The 20,608-nt window shown below is 36.4% G+C and overlaps 1 protein-coding gene across 2 annotated transcripts in view; it reads left to right on the top strand.

Moving 5' to 3' along the window:
• The window catches only part of LOC127880621 (TBC1 domain family member 15-like), a 35,686-nt gene that overhangs the window by 9,336 nt on the left and 5,742 nt on the right, over positions 1–20,608 (top strand). For both annotated transcript variants that reach the window (XM_052427924.1, XM_052427925.1), the window contains exons 2-10: positions 6,378–6,504; positions 7,136–7,253; positions 10,036–10,111; positions 10,820–10,914; positions 13,823–14,061; positions 15,528–15,631; positions 17,350–17,482; positions 17,962–18,043; positions 18,578–18,668. In XM_052427924.1, the coding sequence (XP_052283884.1) occupies positions 6,378–6,504; positions 7,136–7,253; positions 10,036–10,111; positions 10,820–10,914; positions 13,823–14,061; positions 15,528–15,631; positions 17,350–17,482; positions 17,962–18,043; positions 18,578–18,668 (1,065 nt within the window). The remainder of the gene's footprint in view (positions 1–6,377; positions 6,505–7,135; positions 7,254–10,035; positions 10,112–10,819; positions 10,915–13,822; positions 14,062–15,527; positions 15,632–17,349; positions 17,483–17,961; positions 18,044–18,577; positions 18,669–20,608) is intronic.

The raw sequence follows: 20,608 nt of genomic DNA, 5'->3' as shown, positions 1-20,608 counted from the left end.
GACATCTTTTTAAAGACTAAACACCTTTTCAAGTATCGAATTTAACATGTCAATAAAATATATTAATACCAAAAAAGGCTTCATTTAATATTGTTCACATTAAACCTTTAAATGAAAGTGTCGCTTTAACCATTTTCCGTGTCTTATTTAGCCGCGAATCGTTTGCTAAAAACAGTTAACAAAAAGGGCTACACGTTCTAATTCTTAATGAAATACAAAAATAAGTATAACATAATTAATAACGTCCATAAACACACACGGCAAGATCAAAGTTTTAATGGAAAACTAATATGACATTGTACGTAAATTATTATTTTCGTCTAAATCGAATACTATATATAGAGAAACAATGTATTTATAACCGACCAATGAGGTAACATTATGCAACTTTCAATTTACACAGTGCTATATGGCAACAATATGGAATTTGAACAGTGGTAGTGTTTTAAGGTCTGGACTATCATTACTTGTAAGTTTGTATAAACATTTTTCTAATGCAATAGTAAAATAATGTTTATATTTTATGTTTAATAATTTATTGCATGACTATTCTGTGCTGTTATATGAATTTGATGCCGTTAAAGCTTCCGACATGAATTCATGTCGGAACGATGCTATTGCAAAATAACGTTAAACGATATGAGGTCGATGTAAATCGACCTCATATTTATAGGAGTAAGGGCTTTAGATACGGAATAACGTCAATTTCCAAAGTAGCAATTTGTTTTCGTGGGCCAGACTTTAACTTAGTTTACGGAAGCGTTTGTTTACATGTTTATATCGTTTTGCATTAAGAGTTACTGTCATTACCTGAAAATAAATGTGTATGCTTGTTTTAGTTTAAGAGGAGTTGTGTTGGGTAATTTAGCTAATTTCAACATGTGCTGTTCATTATCAGTGACAGTGATAATGTCAAATCTAGTGGATTGTTGGCTGTTGCCCTTTATGATTATAACGCATATTTCCAGGGATACAATTTGGTTGCAACATTTCATGCACCTAATTGGCGTTTTTTATGGCAAGTCCGGACATGCTTCTCCTACCCCTTATTGTTAGTCAAACAGGGAACACTCTGAATGGTCATGTCTTTATCTTCAAGTGTCCAATCAGATAGTCGGTTGTATCGTTAAAGTACCTCTTCTCGAACCTTACTTCTTTTCGAACCCTTCATTTTTTACATTTCATAAACGTGCTAGCACACGCACTTTGTCACCGTTTTTTGTGTAAAAGAAATTTGATGACGCGGACTTGCACATATCGCTAAATCAACGAAAATGCGTCAAAAACCTGTAGAATAAGTAGATGAATCATAAAAACGTAAAAATCTTAGTATTCCTTAATGCTTTTAACCAGGGATCATATTTTCCCGCAACATCAATCGGTCCGGATATAAATGGGGAAAAGTATCCGAAAATGTATATCCGAAATCATGACAAATTACGTTAAAATATATACCATTGGTTTTGCCATTCAAGGTGGTATAATACATGTACAAGTAAAATTCCCTTAGGCATTTTTTTTTTAACGGAACGAGTTTTCTCAACTGGTTTTATCATTTGGTATTTCATTGTTGTTTCGTGTGCTGTTTTATCAGACTTTTTTCATCGTTGTCAATATTATTAATCTGTGTAAGTCTATACCGATGTTTTAAATTGTTGTCGACTCGATAATAGCTTACAAACATGTTAACTGGTTCCCCGTTGAATATAACCGTTGACTATAATATATATAGAGAGTAACGATAGATAAGGGGAGGTAACCAATCTAACAAACATGCATTGAACCGAACAAATGTCTGTGCGTAGGTTGGCTACTGACAACAACAAACCAAATAATTAAGAAATAATTTGTTGTCAAATAACCCACGGCCGATAGTTTAGATGCGTAGGGATTTATTCACGAGAGCGAAGCATTTGAAACCACCCATCTAATTTTCCGGTCGTGAGTTATTCAACAACAAAGTACAAAGTACACGAATTATTTCGATTCTAACACGGTTTTACTAAAGATTTATTCAATGTATATTATTTTTCTTGTGTACTGTTTTATGTGAAGTTCCGCCCATAAAAATAACTTTCGGCTGTTCTGTCGATCAGATCCGCGACTTTCATTCATAATTATATAAACGGATTATTACGCTGGTGGAAAATGTATCGACATGTTTTGTTTAGTTACAGAGCGTGCATTCAGACGCGTCTTTTCGGATTCTTGGTCTGACGTGCAATTAACCGGTCCTGACCGGTTTAGAGACTGCAGCGAATGGTTTATCGCACCTAATCGATATAAGAATATCATTGGGGTGTGTTAGCATGTACACTGTGTAATCGATTTCATGACATGGGAATATTAATAGCAAACAAAATCGGACCGACTGTTTGGGATTTTCAAGCGGTCTTTCATGACCTCAATCGGTCTATGACCGACAAAACCGAAAAAAATATGATCCCTGCTTTTAACATATGTAATGAATTTCATTAAATAACTTATAAAACATTATCTTATTTTCGTTCTCAATTTTGCTTGACAATTCACACAAATTGGCTGCTGTAATAAGTCGCATGACCATGGTCAATTCATGCGGCTAATAAATTTTTGATGGTGTACACTGAAGGGTTCGAAAGCAGGTACTCGTTGTTTGGGCGGCATTGAAAGTTTTACATGATATGGTGGTGCTGGAAACTAGCAAAAATATGTTATCAAAAGAGGATTAACATAACAATTACAGTTGCCAGCCATCTAGAAACAAGTTATTTATCAAAAAGAGTTAGTATTAATATGTTTCACTATTTTCAATCTTAATCGTCACTATATTTTACATGTCAAAAATTAAGAGGTTCGAAAGATGGTTTGTCCATGATACAAGCTGTCTGAGCTTATGTTTGTTGTTTAACTCTGGCCGACTCAAAATAAATCTTATCTAATCTTTAAAAAAACATTTAATGTTCTATTAATTGAGAACTGTCCAGTTTCTTTCCTAATACAGAATTAGGCATAGTAGGACCTCAAACTTCAAAATGCTGACACACATATTGTTACGCTTTCTTTCAGGTGTGTTTCTCCTCAGCATAAGACCGGCATTCAATAAATATTCAGATGCTTATTCATAGATAACACAGTCTGCATCTTCTGCGTCTTTCATGTGTATCTGATAAAAACTGAACAAAGTATATTTTCCTTGCGTTATTTAATGCCTGCTTCTGTCACACGTGTCAAATTCTTGCACAGCGCAGATTTGGAATAAACAATCATCAAACACATGCTTACACACAAGAACACACATAACCCTCACACACTTTCACACACAAACATCCCAACACTTGCCCCTGCACATATTAACGCATACATACACATGAATGCACACTATCCTTAGCCCAGCTCCTATGTGTATGATTGGTAATAAAATCCTGTCTACTGCCAGTCTTCCCCTATCTTTGATTCAAGGTCAGTTACTAGCATATTAGTAGTGTTATCCGGAAGCACGGGTAGCCGCGATTTCACCATTAACTAACAATCTTTTGGGATCTCTTGTTGATCAGCAAAACGTTTGTACTGTCAACACTTTTTTCAGTAACAAACTGCATCACGTGTGAATGTTCTATCAAGTGATTTCACGCAATCTTTATACCCATGACTCAAAAAGAACCCAGGACTTAACAAGCACCTACCAAAGCTCTTTATAATAATTCAAATTAAAAGAGCAAACTCATATCAATTATAAGTTATATACTTTGTTAGATTAAATGAAAATTAATTGAGATATAATAATCATAAGATGCTTCTTTCTAAAAACAAATCTTTGGTAAATGTTGTTTTTTTTAAACATTCAAATTGGGAAATTTCTTCAGAATATCGGTTTGGTAATGGGTCAGTTTAATTACCAATTGATACTCCAGGAAAAAGCGTGCGTTGTGATTTGACAGCAATAGTGTTGATAACAGAAAAAATACCCAACTAAAAAAGCAAACAACTTTTTCTTTACAAATACATCTACACCTCTATGCCAAATCACCATAAACAGTTTTGATGGCAATACATGTATTTATTGTTCCCACTAAAGTATTCTTAGCCCTGGAAATTATCACCAGCTACAGAACTTTGTCTAAATGTATAATGACTTGTACTAGAATGTCAAAATTCTTATTGTTTCCTTGTAATATACATGTAATAACACATGCAAAGAAATATCATTACGACCATATATTGCCACTGGAAATGGAAATTAGCTTTAAGAAGCATTAAGAATGACTTGAATGAACAGCAAATGCAAGAAAAACAAAAACTATAGCAGAATATATAGGAAAGTTCTAAACACAAACATGTCATGAAGCAGCATGCCTGCAATGGCAAATTAACCCTGCCTTACACAAATTCTTCACTTTTAGCAACAGTAAATATGCAACTTTGATTAGAATCATTTGTTTTTAATTTGGTAAAATAATGAGATACAAATAATGAGTAACACTATGTTTGCTTTAAACTTTAATACAAATTTACTAACCCTTTACAACTTAGATATCTGGTACGTAATTTGACTCATTTGAAGTACCGTAGAAAGTTAAATTTTAATGAAAGACCTTTCTTAACAGATTCAAGTTTTAAAGGCTTCATTTCTAACCCATAGATACTTATGCGCAGCACAGCCATTTTCTGAGTGGGAAAGGGTTAATGACACTGCCATGTTAACCCATTTATGCCCAGTGGACTCTCCCATCCATCTAAATTGGATCAATTTATTTCCAAAATTAGGGGTGTCAAGTATATTTATCTCTATATTTAGAATATTTCATAAAGAAATTCATTTAAGCAAACAGCGCAGACCCAGATGAGACGCCGCACTATGCGGCGTCTCATCTGGGTCTACGCTGTTTGCAATGTCCTTTTTTCAGGACGCTAGGCATAAATGGGTTAAGAAAAGACTAAAGTGCTTTATTCACATGGATATCATTGCCCGGTCATGTTCTTATACATGCCTTAACAGCTAAAACACATAGTTGCAAGTTGCAGATTGATTAAAATCAAGGAAAGAAAACCAAACCAGAATCATTAAGTTAACAATGTTCACTTATCTTCCCTTTGAAGGCAAGATGTATAGCTGTATTGTATTGTGAAACAAGTTTATGAAAATAACTTTGTATTTATATGTTAATAGAAAATGAAGTACCGAGTGATTTCAAGCTTTTACCACTGAAATTTTATACATAGGATAAAAAACAATTAAAGGTTTGTAAAATAACTGAATTTGTATTAATCATGTTCTTCCTTCAATATAGGCCAGTATTTTTGTTTGACCAATTGGAAAAATGACTGGAACCAGCCCTATTGGGAAAAGTACTGGTACCAGCTAAATTGAGAAAAAATTTACCCGAAAACCCCTGAAATTGGAAAAAATTGTGTCATAAAGTCTTCGGATTGGGAATTGTATTATATTTTGTGCTCCCAAATACTTTAAAATTAATTGATAACTATGTGTTGTTAAGTTGTCAATATTTTATATTTGCTAAGGTTCAAACCATAGAGCTGCAGAGGGAAACTAACAATATGTTGCATGTTGTAAAAAAATAGGAGACCTTCCTTTGAAAAAAATTTGCACAGCGATTGGGAAATGTTGTTTTTTTCTTCAATTGGGTTTTCCAGTACTTGATAAAGAAGGAAAAAATCCCTGATAGGAAATAATGCTTCTATTTACTGTTCACATGTAAACATGGCTTAAGTTAAGATAAGTAATTGTTGTTGTTTTGTGTCAGGATTAAGTCAATATATTGACATCAGGGCTTTTCATCAGGAAATTGGGAAGAGGTCTTTGCCTTCCAAATTGGGAATTTCATGGGCCATAACTGCTCATTTTGGGAAAACCATGTTTTAATTTTTTTTTGAAACAGGGTCTTTTTCATTGTGCAAAAGTATTAAAAGACACATTGTGGTGCATTCTTAATCATATTAGAGCTCATTGCTTTCAACTTGGGAGATGCCCAATGTGTCTAAGTAAAACAAATAAAAAAAAATTGTTTACAGTTTGGGAAATTCCTTTATCAGTTTTGGGAAAAAATGACCTTATTTTCTATGGGAAGGGGCCGAATTTTGGCCCCTGTTATATAAGGGTGAAAAGCCTTGGACATTTTCTTGATTGTTGAGCTGGCATTTATTTGTGCATAGTGTTTTGACTTTTGTTATGGCTTTGCAAAAAACTTATTTTCCGTCTTTCACTGTGGCATTATATGTTTTATATATATATAGTTTGCGAAACCAAAATGTATAGCGACTTAATAAGACTTTTCAGTACCTACAGAGCATTTGACTTTAAGGCCTTTGATACTTAAAACTTAGAAGGTTTTTTTCCAAAGCAATGTTGTAACTGTTTTTGTTGTATTGCATTTCAGACGCACATCAAGTGATGACACATTTGAGTTCATTGATACAACAGATGTTCTATCAGTGAAGTTAACTGGGGAAGCGTCAAAGCATCTTTTCACTGGAAATCAAAATAATTTTATTCAGATGACTGAGGTATGATCCTTCACATTATAGGCTACAGAGAGAATGTGGACTTTGGTGATTTTCAACATTTAAAAATTATTGTAGTCATTAAAATTGTATTTTGGTCAAGCTTATTATCTAATATTAAATTAATATGAAAGATCATTATCTACCAAGAAAAAACCTTTAAGGCTCAATCTGTGTCAGAATGTTGTTCTTTCTCATATCTAGGCCAGTTTGAATCTGGGTCATGTGCAGTGAAAAATTAGGTCTCCATGTCAAATCTTGGGAAAAAATCCTGTAAACACTTTGAAAGGCATCATTTATGTCCGAATTGAAATGAAACATAGACCAAATGGTTGTGTTTATCATATCTAGGCAAAATTAAAAACATGAAGTGAACAACTAGGACTTGATGAAAAAAAAAGATTAACAAATTATGTACCACTTGAAGTAAGGTGAGCACTTAAGTACAATTATGACTCTCTTGTTAACAAGATACCACCCAGAAATGTACTTTTGTAAAACTTTCACAAGGCCTCCACACATGTTGTAGTGGCAAGTCCAGCTGAGCACTGGCGATGGGGAGAGAAGGGGTAGGGTGCAGCTTCCTTTTATTTTTATCCTGATTTTAAACTCCCTCTAACCCCTGCTTCTTCAGGCAACATCTCCTACAAGCAAGCGGACAGGTCCACTAACCCTGGAGCAGTTTCAAGGACTCCGTGACAGCGATGGACGACTGGTTGATGAGTCTAGTCTCCGTAGAGCTGTATTTCTTGGTAAGGCTCAAGTCTGGTTAGGTAGACCAATCAATCCATGTGTCTTCAATTAAATCATGCAATAGTATCGGATGCATCTGGGATTAATTTAGCTAGCACATTTTATCATAGCATGTATGAAATAATTTTTATGCCCCCCTTCGAAGAAGAGGGGGTTTATTGTTTTGCACATGTTGGTACCAGATGGTTTCGGTCCGTCCACCAGATGGTTTCCGGATGATAACTCAAGAACGCTCAGGGGTGGCAAAATCTCAAAAAACTATACTTGTCCGCGGACAACCATTTAGGAAATTTAACTTGTCCGTTGCTGAACTACACTTGTCCGTTAATGTTTATATAAATTATAAACGCGATAATTGATTAATGTAAAACAATGTGGAATATACCATGATTTGCTAGTTTTGTTTATAGTTGTATTTCAATAGTACATTCATTATAGCAGTATATTATAAACAATATAAAGACTTTCTAAAACTTTTAATCTTGCAAAGCTAGTGTTATTAAAACATGTGTTGAATATAAGTACATTGTAATCTTAACAAATTAAACTAGTCCAATATGTCAACCTCATCAGACTGAGGATCTGCGCCGCTACTAGTAGCAATTTGATTATCATCAACTGTTAACCATTGAAAATCTGTGAGCCAAGTTTCTTGAAAAGTTCTGGTGCGTTTACTTAGATCATATTTTTTATCATAATCTTTCTTAGTTTTTTTGGGAGGTGAACTGCTCAAAGCTTCGGGTTTCTGCTCCGTTGTTGAAGATTAAAAAAAACTAAATGTTCCATTTTTACCATTAAAGTCGTCTTAAATAACAAGGTAGACCGTGTTTTGATTATCTTACTTTGATACTTTTTATTTCCGTCTGATTGTAAAAATAAAGAAACCAGTCTGTACACTGTCTAACAGTCGGGCCGAATGTTTAAAATGCGGCATGCTCCTGGTCTCTTATAACATAAGGGAGATCAACTGCGCAGGCAAGTGCCCGTATTTTAGCTTGATTGCTCCGCAAATAGCACTGACAATGTAATCGCATGTCAACATCCGGTTTTGTAAAACTTAATTACAGCTTTAATACAATGCATTTTTTTGTATACTTAGACCCGACTTTTAAAAAAACTTGTTGTCCACGGACAACTTAATTGAAAAAAATCAGTTGCCCAGACAAGCAAATGTACGACTCGGGCAACTCGGACATATGATTTCGCCACCCCTGAACGCTTAGGCCTAGGATCATGAAACTTCATAGGTACATTGATCATGACTGGCAGATGACCCCATTTGATTTTCAGGTCACCAGGTCAAAGGTCAAGGTCACAGTGACTCGAAATAGTAAAATGGTTTCCGGATGATAACTCAAGAATGCTTAGGCCTAGGATCATGAAACTTCATAGGTACATTGATCATGACTGGCAGATGACCCCTATTGATTTTCAGGTCACTAGGTCAAAGGTCAAGTTCACAGTTACTCGAAATAGTAAAATGGTGTCCGGATGATTACTCAAGAACGCTTAGGCCTAGGATCATGAAACTTCATAGGTGGATCATGAAACTTCATAGGTAAATTGATCATGACTGGCAGATGACCCCTTTTGATATCCAGGTCACTAGGTCAAAGGTCAAGGTCACAGTGACTCGAAATAGTAAAATGGTTTCCAGATGATAACTCAAGAATGCTTACGCCTAGGATCATGAAACTTAATAGGTACATTGATCATAACTGGCAGATGACCCCTATTAATTTTCAGGTCACTAGGTCAAAGGTCAAGGTCACGGTGACTCGCAACAGTAAAATGGTTTCCTGATAATAACTCAAGAATAATTAGGCTAGGATCATGAAACTTATTAGGTACATTGATCATGACTGGCAGATGACCCCTATTGATTTTCAGGTCACTTGGTCAAAGGTTAAGGTCACAGTGACAAAAAACGTATTCACACAATGGCTGCCACTACAACTGACAGCCCATATGGGGGGCATGCATGTTTTACAAACAGCCCTTGTTTATTTTTATTTGTTCAGAGGGTATTGAAAGTGTGATAGCATAGCAATATTTGTAATTACTGCTTCCCTGTTGTATTTATAAAATTGTGTAATAGGTTTAGCATAGTGATATTACTGATATCTAATTCTAGGGGGTAGTGATATAATATTATGATAGGACTCGCTATTTGTGAAAACTGCTTCAATGGGGTATTGGTAGAATATTGTAAAAGGTCTAGCAAAGAGATAAAACGGATATCTAATTCTAGAGGGTATTGATAAAATATTATAAAAGGTCTAGCATAGTGCTATTTGTGATAACTTCTTCGCCGGGTATTGAAAGAATATTGTAAAAGGTCTAGCAAAGAGATATTTTTTATAACTGCTGAAAGAGGTTTTCATAAAATAGTGTGATTAATTTATATTATATTTGAGTCGCGTTCTGAGAAAACTGGGCATAATGCATGTGCGTTAAGTGTCACCCCAGATTAGCCTGTGCAGTCCGCACAGGCTAATCAGGGACGACACTTTCCGCTTTTATGGTATTTTTAGTTTCAAGGAAGTCGCTCCTTACCGACAATCAAGTTTAGGCGGAAAGTGTCGTCCCTGATTAGCCTGTGCGGACTTCACAGGCTTATCTGGGATGACACTTTACGCACATGCATTATGCCCCGTTTTCTCAGAACAAGACACATATTATGTACATGTGTATTTATATTACTGATTGCAGGGCTGTTTCAGTTGCGTATTGATAGAAGTGAAAGGTCAAAAGTAATCATATTTGTGATATCTGTTGCAGGAGGCATTGAACCAGGCGCAAGAAAGGAAGTATGGCAATACCTTTTTGCACTATACCCTTGTAACTCAACAAAAAGGTGAGAGTGTCTTGGAATAGCAGGATTGTCTGAAATGTTGATGGTAATTATTTATTGAGTAACAAATGTACATTAAGTCAATCATATATTACCAATTGTATTTAAATTATTGATAATTTAAAACCAGAGCATGTTTGAGCACCTACCAACCTTCAAGTGGGCTTGGTGTATCAGTAGAGCTTTGGGGTAGTTTTACTTGCCAAATTGTAAATACTATACATGAATTGTTCACTCTAGAGGTGTTTACTCATGAAATTATGTATTAATGCGTAAAATACTAACTCTAAGATTTTTTGCAGAAGATTTGTATTTTTGTGGTGTATTTATTACCCTCTTAGTAATGCCCTATCCATCCAATAATAATAGTGTGCAGTACTTTTAAAGACAGAGTGATTTTGCGTATTTTTCATATTGCCATGAGGCATGTATTAATTCAACATAGCAAGTATAAATTCCACGTAGCAGACACAAATTTAGTCAATAAAGACTAAAACAGACAGAACTGTCAGTGTTGGTGCAGAAAAACAACAAAAAGGGCCATCAATTTTCCAGTAGCTACAACAAAAATACACCTAAACCAGATAAGTCGTCCACAACATTGGAGAAACGAACAGAGAAAAATGATTTCACCTCAAGCCCAGTGCTATATTTCTGGAAGAGATGGGCATTACCCATCCAACTTCATCTCACCCTCGTGTTATATTACAGGGAGAGAGAGGCATTACTGTTGGACTATATCGTGAAGTATGAAGAAATGAAGTCACGCTGGAAGGAGATCTTAAAGGCTTCAGCACCACCAGGAGGTATGCTCTTTCTGTACATAGAATACATTTTAGCTACATTTTGGAAAAATGGGGTTTAATGCATGTGTTGTCCCATATTAGCCTGTGCAGTCTTTGAAGGTTTTTACCGTTTATATGAAGTCTCCTCTTAGTCAAAATCCACTTGAAACAGAAAGTTTCGTCCCTGATAAGTCTGTGCAGACAACCAAGGCTAATCTGGAACAATTTATGCACATTAAGTAAATTCCGTTTTCCAAGAGTGGGGCCTGTGTGTGTTAGACAGGTATGTTTTCTCATTGGGTTGAGCAATTGATCATTAATTTGAAGGAGACTGAAATACTATTGAAAATTTTGTAAAAACTTCAAAATAATTAAGAAAATAACAGTGTTGCATTCTTAAATTTAGGATCAGTTTACAGAACTCATGGATCAGAAACTTGGCAGGTTTTTAGAAAGAGGCTTTATATGATTCTGGAAATTTCTTAACAGTACAGCTCTGTATAATTACAAAGTTATTAAGAAAATAGAATTTTCAAACGTTTTCATGACATTTATGTAACTGTTTAGATTGTCTTTTAATGAAACATAAACATATATACTAGTGTTTGAATCAGATTTGAATAAAACAATTCTACACTTAAGTGAAGATGTTATCTTTATTTGTACCCTACTGGTGAAACTCCATGGGACTTATGGTTTGCGCTCTGTCTGTCAGTCTGTCTGTCTGTCAGTCTGTCACATTTTCTGGATCCTGCGATAACTTTAAAACTTCTTCATATTTTTTAATGAAACTTGAAACTCTTGTTGCTTCTAGATTGAGTATTTCATTTATGTTTATGTGATGAAGTGTTAGACTAGTTTAAATTCTATTGCAGCTGTCGTATGTATCATGAAGAGAGAATCATTTGAAAATCCTAATACTTATGAAAAAAAGCAAATAGACTTAAAAGGAATGTAATATATTTTAAAATATCATGTGATATTTGCAAATATGCCAATTATGAATTAACAAATGTAAAATCATTCTTATTATCAATTGGAAATCAATGAAAGAAAGCAACAAAAATAGTACAAAAACATAAAATAATGTCTGTGTTGACATAATAATGACAACCTATTCTGCACCAGATCACTGCATTCAATATGGTAGAAATAGATAGGTTTATCCCGAAAGGTTGCAATTCAGTATATATATATATAACATGGCTGACAGGGTGACAGTAAATTTGTCAACTTGAGGAAATACTGTCAGCATTTTTCCGAAAGTTGACAAATTTACTGTCACCCTGTCAGCCATGTAATATTTATTTTATTATACAGAAAAAAACTAGTCAAACAAGAACAAGTTATATGAACCATGAACAATTTTAATATTCAATAATTGTATTTAATTTCAGAGGTGAACAACCATTAATATTTTGATATCAATAATAAAAGTACACTGGTGACACAGTCAATTTCTTATCACAGAAAATAAAAATTCAAAGTGACGTCATTCTGCACGTGATTGCTAAGGTAGCGGGCAACAGTATTTTTTAGGCAGTAATTTTTTAACCGGTGGGTCTGACAGTATTTCTATGTCACGAAGGCCTATGTGAGTTTAGCATTGTGAATAAAAGTGAGGTATAATAATAATTTATGCTTAATGATAATATGTTATTGTGTAAAATTTACTCTTAGAAAATGGGGCTAAATGCATGTGCATAAATTGTGGTTCCAGCTTACTAATTTACTCTGTGCAGTCTGCGGAGACTAATCAGTAAATTTATCCTCCTAGGTTGGATTTTTATGCACCCGGTAGGCTGGCATATAGCAGTTGAACTGTCCGTCAGTATGTCAGTATGTGTGTATGTCAGTCTGTCCGTCTGTCCTAAAACTTTAATGGCCATAACTTTTTCAATATTGAAGATAGCAACTTCATATTTGGCATGCCTGTGCATCTCATGGAGCTGCACATTTTGAGTGGTGAAAGGTGAAGGTCAAGGTCATCCTTCAAGGTCAAATGTCTAATGTATGACGTCTGTCCGTCCGTCCAAAAACTTTAACATTGGCCATAACTTTTTCACTATTGAAGATAGCAACTTGATATTTGGCATGCATGTGTATCTCATGAAGCTGCACATTTGAGTGGTGAAAGGTGAAGGTCAAGATCATCTTTCAAGGTCAAATGTCTAATATATGGAGTCTGTTTGTCCGTCCAAAAACTTTAACATTGGCCATAACTTTTTCACTATTGAAGATAGCAACTTGGTATTTGGCATGCATGTGTATCTCATGGAGCTGCACATTTTGAGTGGTGAAAGGTGAAGGTCAAGATCATCTTTCAAGGTCAAATGTCAAATATATGGCGTCTGTCCGTCCAAAAACTTTAACATTGGCCATAACTTTTTCAATATTGAAGATAGCAACTTGATATTTGGCATGCATGTGTATCTCATGAAGCTGCACATTTTGAGTGTTGGAAGTTCAAGGTCAACCTTCAAGGTCAAAGGTCAAACAAACAAAAAATCAAAGTGGCGTTCTCATGAAGCTGCACATTTTGAGTGGTGGAAGTTCAAGGTCAAGGTCATCCTTCAAGGTCAAAGGTCAAAAAAAAATCAAAGCGGCATTCTCATGAAGGTGCACATTTTGAGTGGAGGAAGTTCCAGGTCAAGGCCATCCTTCAAGGTCAAAGGTAAAAAAAAAATTTTTTTTTTTTTTTTAATTCAAAGCGGCGCAATAGGGGGCATTGTGTTTCTGACAAAACACATCTCATGTTTGTTTATAAGAAACTTCCTTTATAAAAAACATTTACATAAATTAAAAGCTGAAAGTGTTGTCTCTGATTAGCCCATGCAAAGAGCACAGGCTTATCTGGGATGGCACTTGACACACATGGATTTTATTGAGCTTCGTTTTCCCAGGACAGGGCTCCTTCTATATTTTGCAGCCAGTGACCTGGAACAAGGTCTGGTTGCTAGATACCAGTTACCAGACGGTTCCCTTCACCTCAGCCCTGACTTAACCACTGCTCCCCTGCAATATTTCAACCCAGACTTGGTCCAGCATCAGCCTGTGGGCCAGGAAAGGGAACCAACTCTAAGGGAAGTAGCAAAACACTGCAAATTCCTTGATGCCAACAGCCCGGAGACCAAACAGCAGATTTCCTTCATGAAAATTCAGGCCCAGGTAAACCCAGGGTGCAGGGTCTGTTAACTAAACTTGGTTATACCTCAAGAAATCTTAACTCCATTTCTTGAAGTAATTTTTTAAGAACATATTGAATTGAATTGAATTTAGCTGTCTTCATTTATTAACTAATTATACAAAATTTGTCTTGATGAAAACGTCAATTTACTCAAATGAAATAACTTTTAAAGAAATTGAAAGTTGAGTTCCTTTGTTGAAAGAAGCTCATTACTCTTTGTGTATAAAATTGTAATTAAGTTAAATATTTCAATATTTGCTGTGATAACAAACAAGTTCAGAAAAATACTTGTATACCTTATTTAGTATTATTTATAGACAATTGAAATGAACTAGTAAAAAAATCATTTTATAGTTGTTATAAATATAATAAAACATTAGTAAAAATAGACCCGATCGGATGTGGGGAAAATATATGTTTGCCCATGTATGCCCTTCTGCCCATCTATCTGCCTATAATGTCCATTGGATTTTTGTGTCCAAGTTACTCATTCTAGGGGGATATACTCTTTACACAAATATTTATAATAACATTTTTGTTTCTTGCAACAAACACTTACGAAACCATTTTTACAGATGTATGCATCATTATGTGAACTTGCATACTTATGTACTTTGGTGCAGTTTTGTCCAACATCGGCAGATTTATTGTCCTTTTTGGCCAACTTGTGACATTTTTTAACTCGGATCACTTGTGACTTAAGTATTATATCTACACAATTGGCAAAACTTAACAAATACATTGAACCATATGGTTTTAAGAATTGATGTTGTTTTGTATAGTTTTGTCTGGTGAATATTGATTTATGTCTGTAAGAACTCAACTTAGTTATGCCCCCGGTAGGGTGGCATATAACAGTTGAATTGTCTGTCAGTGTGTCAGTCAGTCTGTCCGTCCGTCTGTCCGTCCGTCCGAAAACTTTAACATTGGCCATAACTTTTGCAATATTGAAAATAGCAACTTGATATTTGGCATGCATGTGTATCTCATGAAGCTGCACATTTTGAGTGTTGAAAGGTCAAGGTCATCCTTCAAGGTCAAAGGTCAAAATACAAGGGAAGTAACAAGCTTTTAAGGGAGATAATTTCAATTTTATATCATTTGGCAGGTACAGATCATTTTCACAAGGGAAGTAATATTTTTTTAAAGGATATAATCTGAAACAAATTTTAAGGTCAATGTCATCCTTCACGGTCAAAAGTTAAAAAATACAATCCAAGGGAAGTAATAAGCTATAAAAGGGAGATAATTTCTAAACCTGCTAAATGATATATTGAAATTTTATTTCAAAGCGGCGCAATAGGGGGCATTGTGTTTCTGACAAACTTATCTCTTGTTTGTTTTCTACTTTATTTTTTAAGTATGTTTTCAATGGTTTTTAAGAAATAGTTTATATTTCTTCCCACTGTATATTTCTATTGTACACCCTGAGCATGTATATTTCAAGGTGTTTGTCAACAGACAGAAACTAGATGCTACAGAGATTAGGAATTGTCTTCGTTTAATAGACAAAGATGTTCCGCGTACAGACAGGGACGTACATTACTTCAAGTATGTATATTAGTAGTCCCTCTGTTGGTAAGCAAACAAAATAATCTGAAGTAATAGACATATAAGCTTTAGTCATGGAAATGGGGCTAAATGCATGTGCATAAGGTTTCATCCCTGATTAGCCTGTGCAGTCGGCATGGACTCATATGGGACAACACTTCTTACAAATGCATCTCCTATACTGTTGAAAGAATGTTCATGAATTTTGTCCCAAATGTTCAGGCTGATAAGACAATGTACAGCAGGCATGATTAATTTATGGCAGTTCAAGGCAAGACTCACTGTTTATTCTTTTGCAAGTAGACCATGCTTATTTAACGTGACTCATACGTCTGTCTTTGAGACAATTAGCCAATGGAATGCCAGCTCATGATTAAACTAAAAATTAAAGATAAAATGATTAAAAATTTGAGCCACTATTACAAGTTTCTTCAGCAACTCTTTTGGCTCTTCAAGGATTTTCAAGAATTTTAATCAGAGGTTTAAATCATTGACACAATGCAGGTTCAAGGTCAAGGTCAGGCTTGATCGTTTAACCCTTTACCACATAGATATGTTTTTGACGCATTTGTAGTCCCTTAGAATGTTTAATTAAAGACCTTTCTCCCTACTTTTCAAGTTGTAAAGTCTTCATTTCCCGCCCTTAGATACTGATGAGCAGGCTCGCAGGCTGTTCTGGTTTTATGCTGGTTGCAAAAGCCATTTTCACTTTGCTTCTTATGGGAGGAAAGGGTTAACTTTTCATCCTCCATTTGTGTGTTCAATTCTTTGTGTCAATTGCATATTCTCAATCCCTTTTGAAGGAGTCTGTGAAATTGTGTTAAAATGGTTGTGTTTTTCTCATGAAGATCATGTGCTGAAGGCATGATTCAGTCATGAAACTGAAGGTCAAGATTACAGAAGTTATTGTGGTATAATGTTTGAACCTGTATATTCAGCTACACTTTTTAAAGAACAGCAAGATAGTCTACTTGTCTGGCTGTACTTACCCAATGCCAACCCCTCCCCCACAACATCCCCTCTCCCACGATACCCCCCTCCCCCACGGCAACCCCTCCCCCACGACACCCCCTCACCCACGGCAACCCCTCACCCACGGCAATCCCTCCTCACGGCAACCCCTCCCCCACGACACCCCCTCCCCCACGACACCCCCTCCCCCACGGCAACCCCTCCCCCACGGCAACCCCTCCTCCAAGGCAAACCCCTGCCTCAAGGCAACCCTTCCCCCACGACACCCCCTCCCCCACGGCAACCCTTCCCCAAGGCAACCCCTTCCCCACAACATCCCCTCCCCACCGCAACCCCTCCCCCTTGGCAACCCCTCCCCCACGGCAACTCCTCCCCCACGGCAAACCCCTCCCCCACGGCAACCCCTCCCCCACAGAAACCCCTCCCCCACGACACCCCCTCACCCATGGCAACCCCTCCCCCACGACACCCCCTCCCCCAAGATAACCCCTCCCCACTACACCCCCTCCCCCACGGCAAACTCTCACCCATGACACCCCCTCCCCCAAGGCAACCCCTCCCCCAGGATACCCCCTCACCCACGGCAACCCCTCCCCCACAGCAACCCTTCCCACAAGGCAACCCCTCCCCCACGGCAACCCTTCCCCCAAGGCAACCCCTCCCCCACGACACCCCCTCCCCCAAGGCAACCCCTCCCCCACGACACCCCCTCCTCCACGGCAACCCCTGCTGTTAAATGATTTTAGGGACAGTACTACACCTAGCCTGACCATGCTACGAGAGATGTTAATCACGTATGCTGCCTTCCAACCAACTATTGGCTATGCGCAGGGAATGAACGATATCATAGCCCGGTTCCTATTCGTGTTTGACTCAGAGGTAAGTTACCGAAATAAAATACTTAGCCCTGTTTCATCAAAGATCGTACTGTCAGACTATAGACTATAATTTTTTACAGACAGATTATGTATGTAAATAATAGCAAGATTAGCTTAAGCAATTGAGTTAATATTGCAATAGTAAAGTGTGCATAAAATACTGCAGTTGATATGTAGAATATTTAAAGCTTAGACATTGGCAAATAAAAGTTTATTAATAAAAATAAACTGTAATGCATGAATTTCATTTTTGGTATAGAATTTAATGTTTGCTAATGAATTGTTGATATGGAAGCAACTAGACTCAAATTTCTGTAGATGGCTGTTTAAAAAAAATCATTTGAGCCACATTTTCTTCTGGACTAGATCTGCTTCTCTCAATAAGAACAATAGACCATGGAACTAATATACATGTATTTACCTTTAGCATTCTGCAGTAATATTTGTGGTAATATCATGTTGTTTTCTATGGAACTCCAGGTTGAAGCATATTGGTGTTTCCATAATTACCTTGAGAAAATCAAGACAGACTTTCTAGAAGAAGGCATGGTTGGTAAAATAGGTACATGATGTGTAATGTAATTTGTACAACAAGATCCATTCTAAAAGTAAAAATATTGGTGTTTATTTTTGATAGTCATTAAGGTAGTTGTGAAATAAATATATAAAAAAACATACATTACAAATTCACACAAGAGCTGCCTAATTGAAGACTTACAAATACAGCAATTCTCTGTTATATGAACATTGTTTAAATTAATTTATGGATTTTTTTTCGATGCCAGTTTTCAATTCAAACATTTATTGTTATTTTATCATTTGAGCCACGCTCAGAGAAAACAGGGCTAAACGCAAATGCCAAAAGTGTTTTTCAGATTAGCCTATGCAGTCCACACAGGCTAATTAGGTATGACACTGCGCTTTTTTGGTATTTTTCATAAAGGGAGTCTTTTCTAAGCAAAAAGCCAGTTAATGCGTAAAGTGTCGTCCCTTGTTAGCCTGTGTGGCAAATCACAGGCTAATCTGGGACAACACTTTGCGCACGTGCATTTAGCCCCCTTTTCTCAGAACTAAATAATTTGTGTTTAACTTTCAGTTCTTGTACGTAAACTTTTACTGGAGATGGACAAACCTCTACTGGAACATCTGGAACAACACGACCTGGGTGACCTGATATTCTGCCATAGGTAAACCTAGCCAAAATTGACCTGATAATTCTGAGACCTGATATTTTGCCATAGGTAAACCAAGCCAAAATTGACCTGATAATTGTGAGACCTGATATTCTGCCATAGGTAAACCTAGCCAAAATTGACCTGATAATTGTGAGACCTGATATTCTGCCATAGGTAAACCTAGCCAAAAATGACCTGATAATTCTGAGACCTGATATTCTGCCATAGGTAAACCTAGCCAAAATTGACCTGATAATTCTGAGACCTGATATTCTGCCATGGTAAACCTAGCCAAAATTGACCTGATAATTCTGAGACCTGATATTCTGCCATAGGTAAACCTAGCCAAAATTGACCTGATAATTCTGAGACCTGATATTCTGCCATAGGTAAACCTAGCCAAAATGACCTGATAATTAGGAGACCTGATATTCTGCCATAGGTAAACATAGCCAAAATTGACCTGATAATTCCGAGACCTGATATTCTGCCATAGGTAAACCTAGCCAAAATTGACCTGATAATTCTGAGACCTGATATTCTACCATATGTAAACCTAGCCAAAATTGATCTGATAATTCTAAGACCCAATATTCTGCCAGATGTAAACCTAGCAAAAAATGACCTGATAATTCTGAGACCTGATATTCTACCATACTTAAACCTGGCAAAAAATGACCTGATAATTCTGAGACCTGATATTCTACCATATGTAAACCTAGCCAAAATTGACCTGATAATTCTGAGACCTGATATTCTACCATATGTAAACCTAGCCAAAATTGATCTGATAATTTTAAGACCCAATATCCTGCCAGATGTAAACCTAGCAAAAAATGACCTGATAATTCTGAGACCTGATATTCTACCATACTTAAACCTGGCAAAAAATGACCTGATAATTCTGAGACCTGATATTCTACCATATGTAAACCTAGCCGAAAATGACCTGATAATTCTGAGACCTGATATTCTACCATATGTAAACCTAGCCAAAATTGATCTGATAATTCTAAGACCCAATATTCTGCCAGATGTAAACCTAGCAAAAAATGACCTGATAATTCTGAGACCTGATATTCTACCATACTTAAACCTGGCAAAAAATGACCTGATAATTCTGAGACCTGATATTCTACCATATGTAAACCTAGCCAAAATGACCTGATAATTCTGAGACCTGATATTCTGCCATATGTAAACTGAGCCAAAATTGATCTGATAATTCTGAGACCTGATATTTTGCCATACGTAAACCTAGCCAAAATTGACCTGATAACTCTGAGACCTGATATTCTGCCATGTGTAAACCTAGCCAACATTGACCTGTTAATTCTGAGACCTGATATTCTGCCATACGTAAACCTAGCCTAAATTGACCTGATAATTCTGAGACCTGATATTCTGCCATATGTAAACCTTGCCAAAATTGACCTGATTATTCTGAGACCTGATATTCTGCCATAGGTAAACCTATCCAATATTGACCTGATAACTCTGAGACCTGATATTCTGCCATAGGTGAACCTAGCCAAAATTGATCTGCTAATTTTGAGACCTGATATTCTGCCATGTGTAAACCTAGCCAAAATTGACCTGACAATTCTGAGACCTGATATTCTGCCATACGTAAACCTAGCCAAAATTGACCTGATAACTCTGAGACCTGATATTCTGCCATAGGTAAACCTAGCCAACATTGACCTGACAATTCTGAGACCTGATATTCTGCCATATGTAAACCTAGCCAAAATTGACCTGAAAACTCTGCGACCTGATATTCTACAATATGTTAACCTAGCCAAAATTGACCTGATAATTCTGAGACCTGATATTCTGCCATATGTAAACCTAGCCAAAATTGACCTGATAATTCTGAGACCTGATATTCTGCCATAGGTAAACCTATCCAATATTGATCTGATAACTCTTAGACCTGATATTCTGCCATA

Source organism: Dreissena polymorpha, chromosome 5 (assembly GCF_020536995.1).
Source record: "Dreissena polymorpha isolate Duluth1 chromosome 5, UMN_Dpol_1.0, whole genome shotgun sequence".
Classification (NCBI taxonomy): Eukaryota; Metazoa; Mollusca; class Bivalvia; order Myida; family Dreissenidae; genus Dreissena; species Dreissena polymorpha.
Note: the sequence above shows the minus strand (reverse complement) of the source record. Positions and strands in the feature narration are given on the sequence as shown.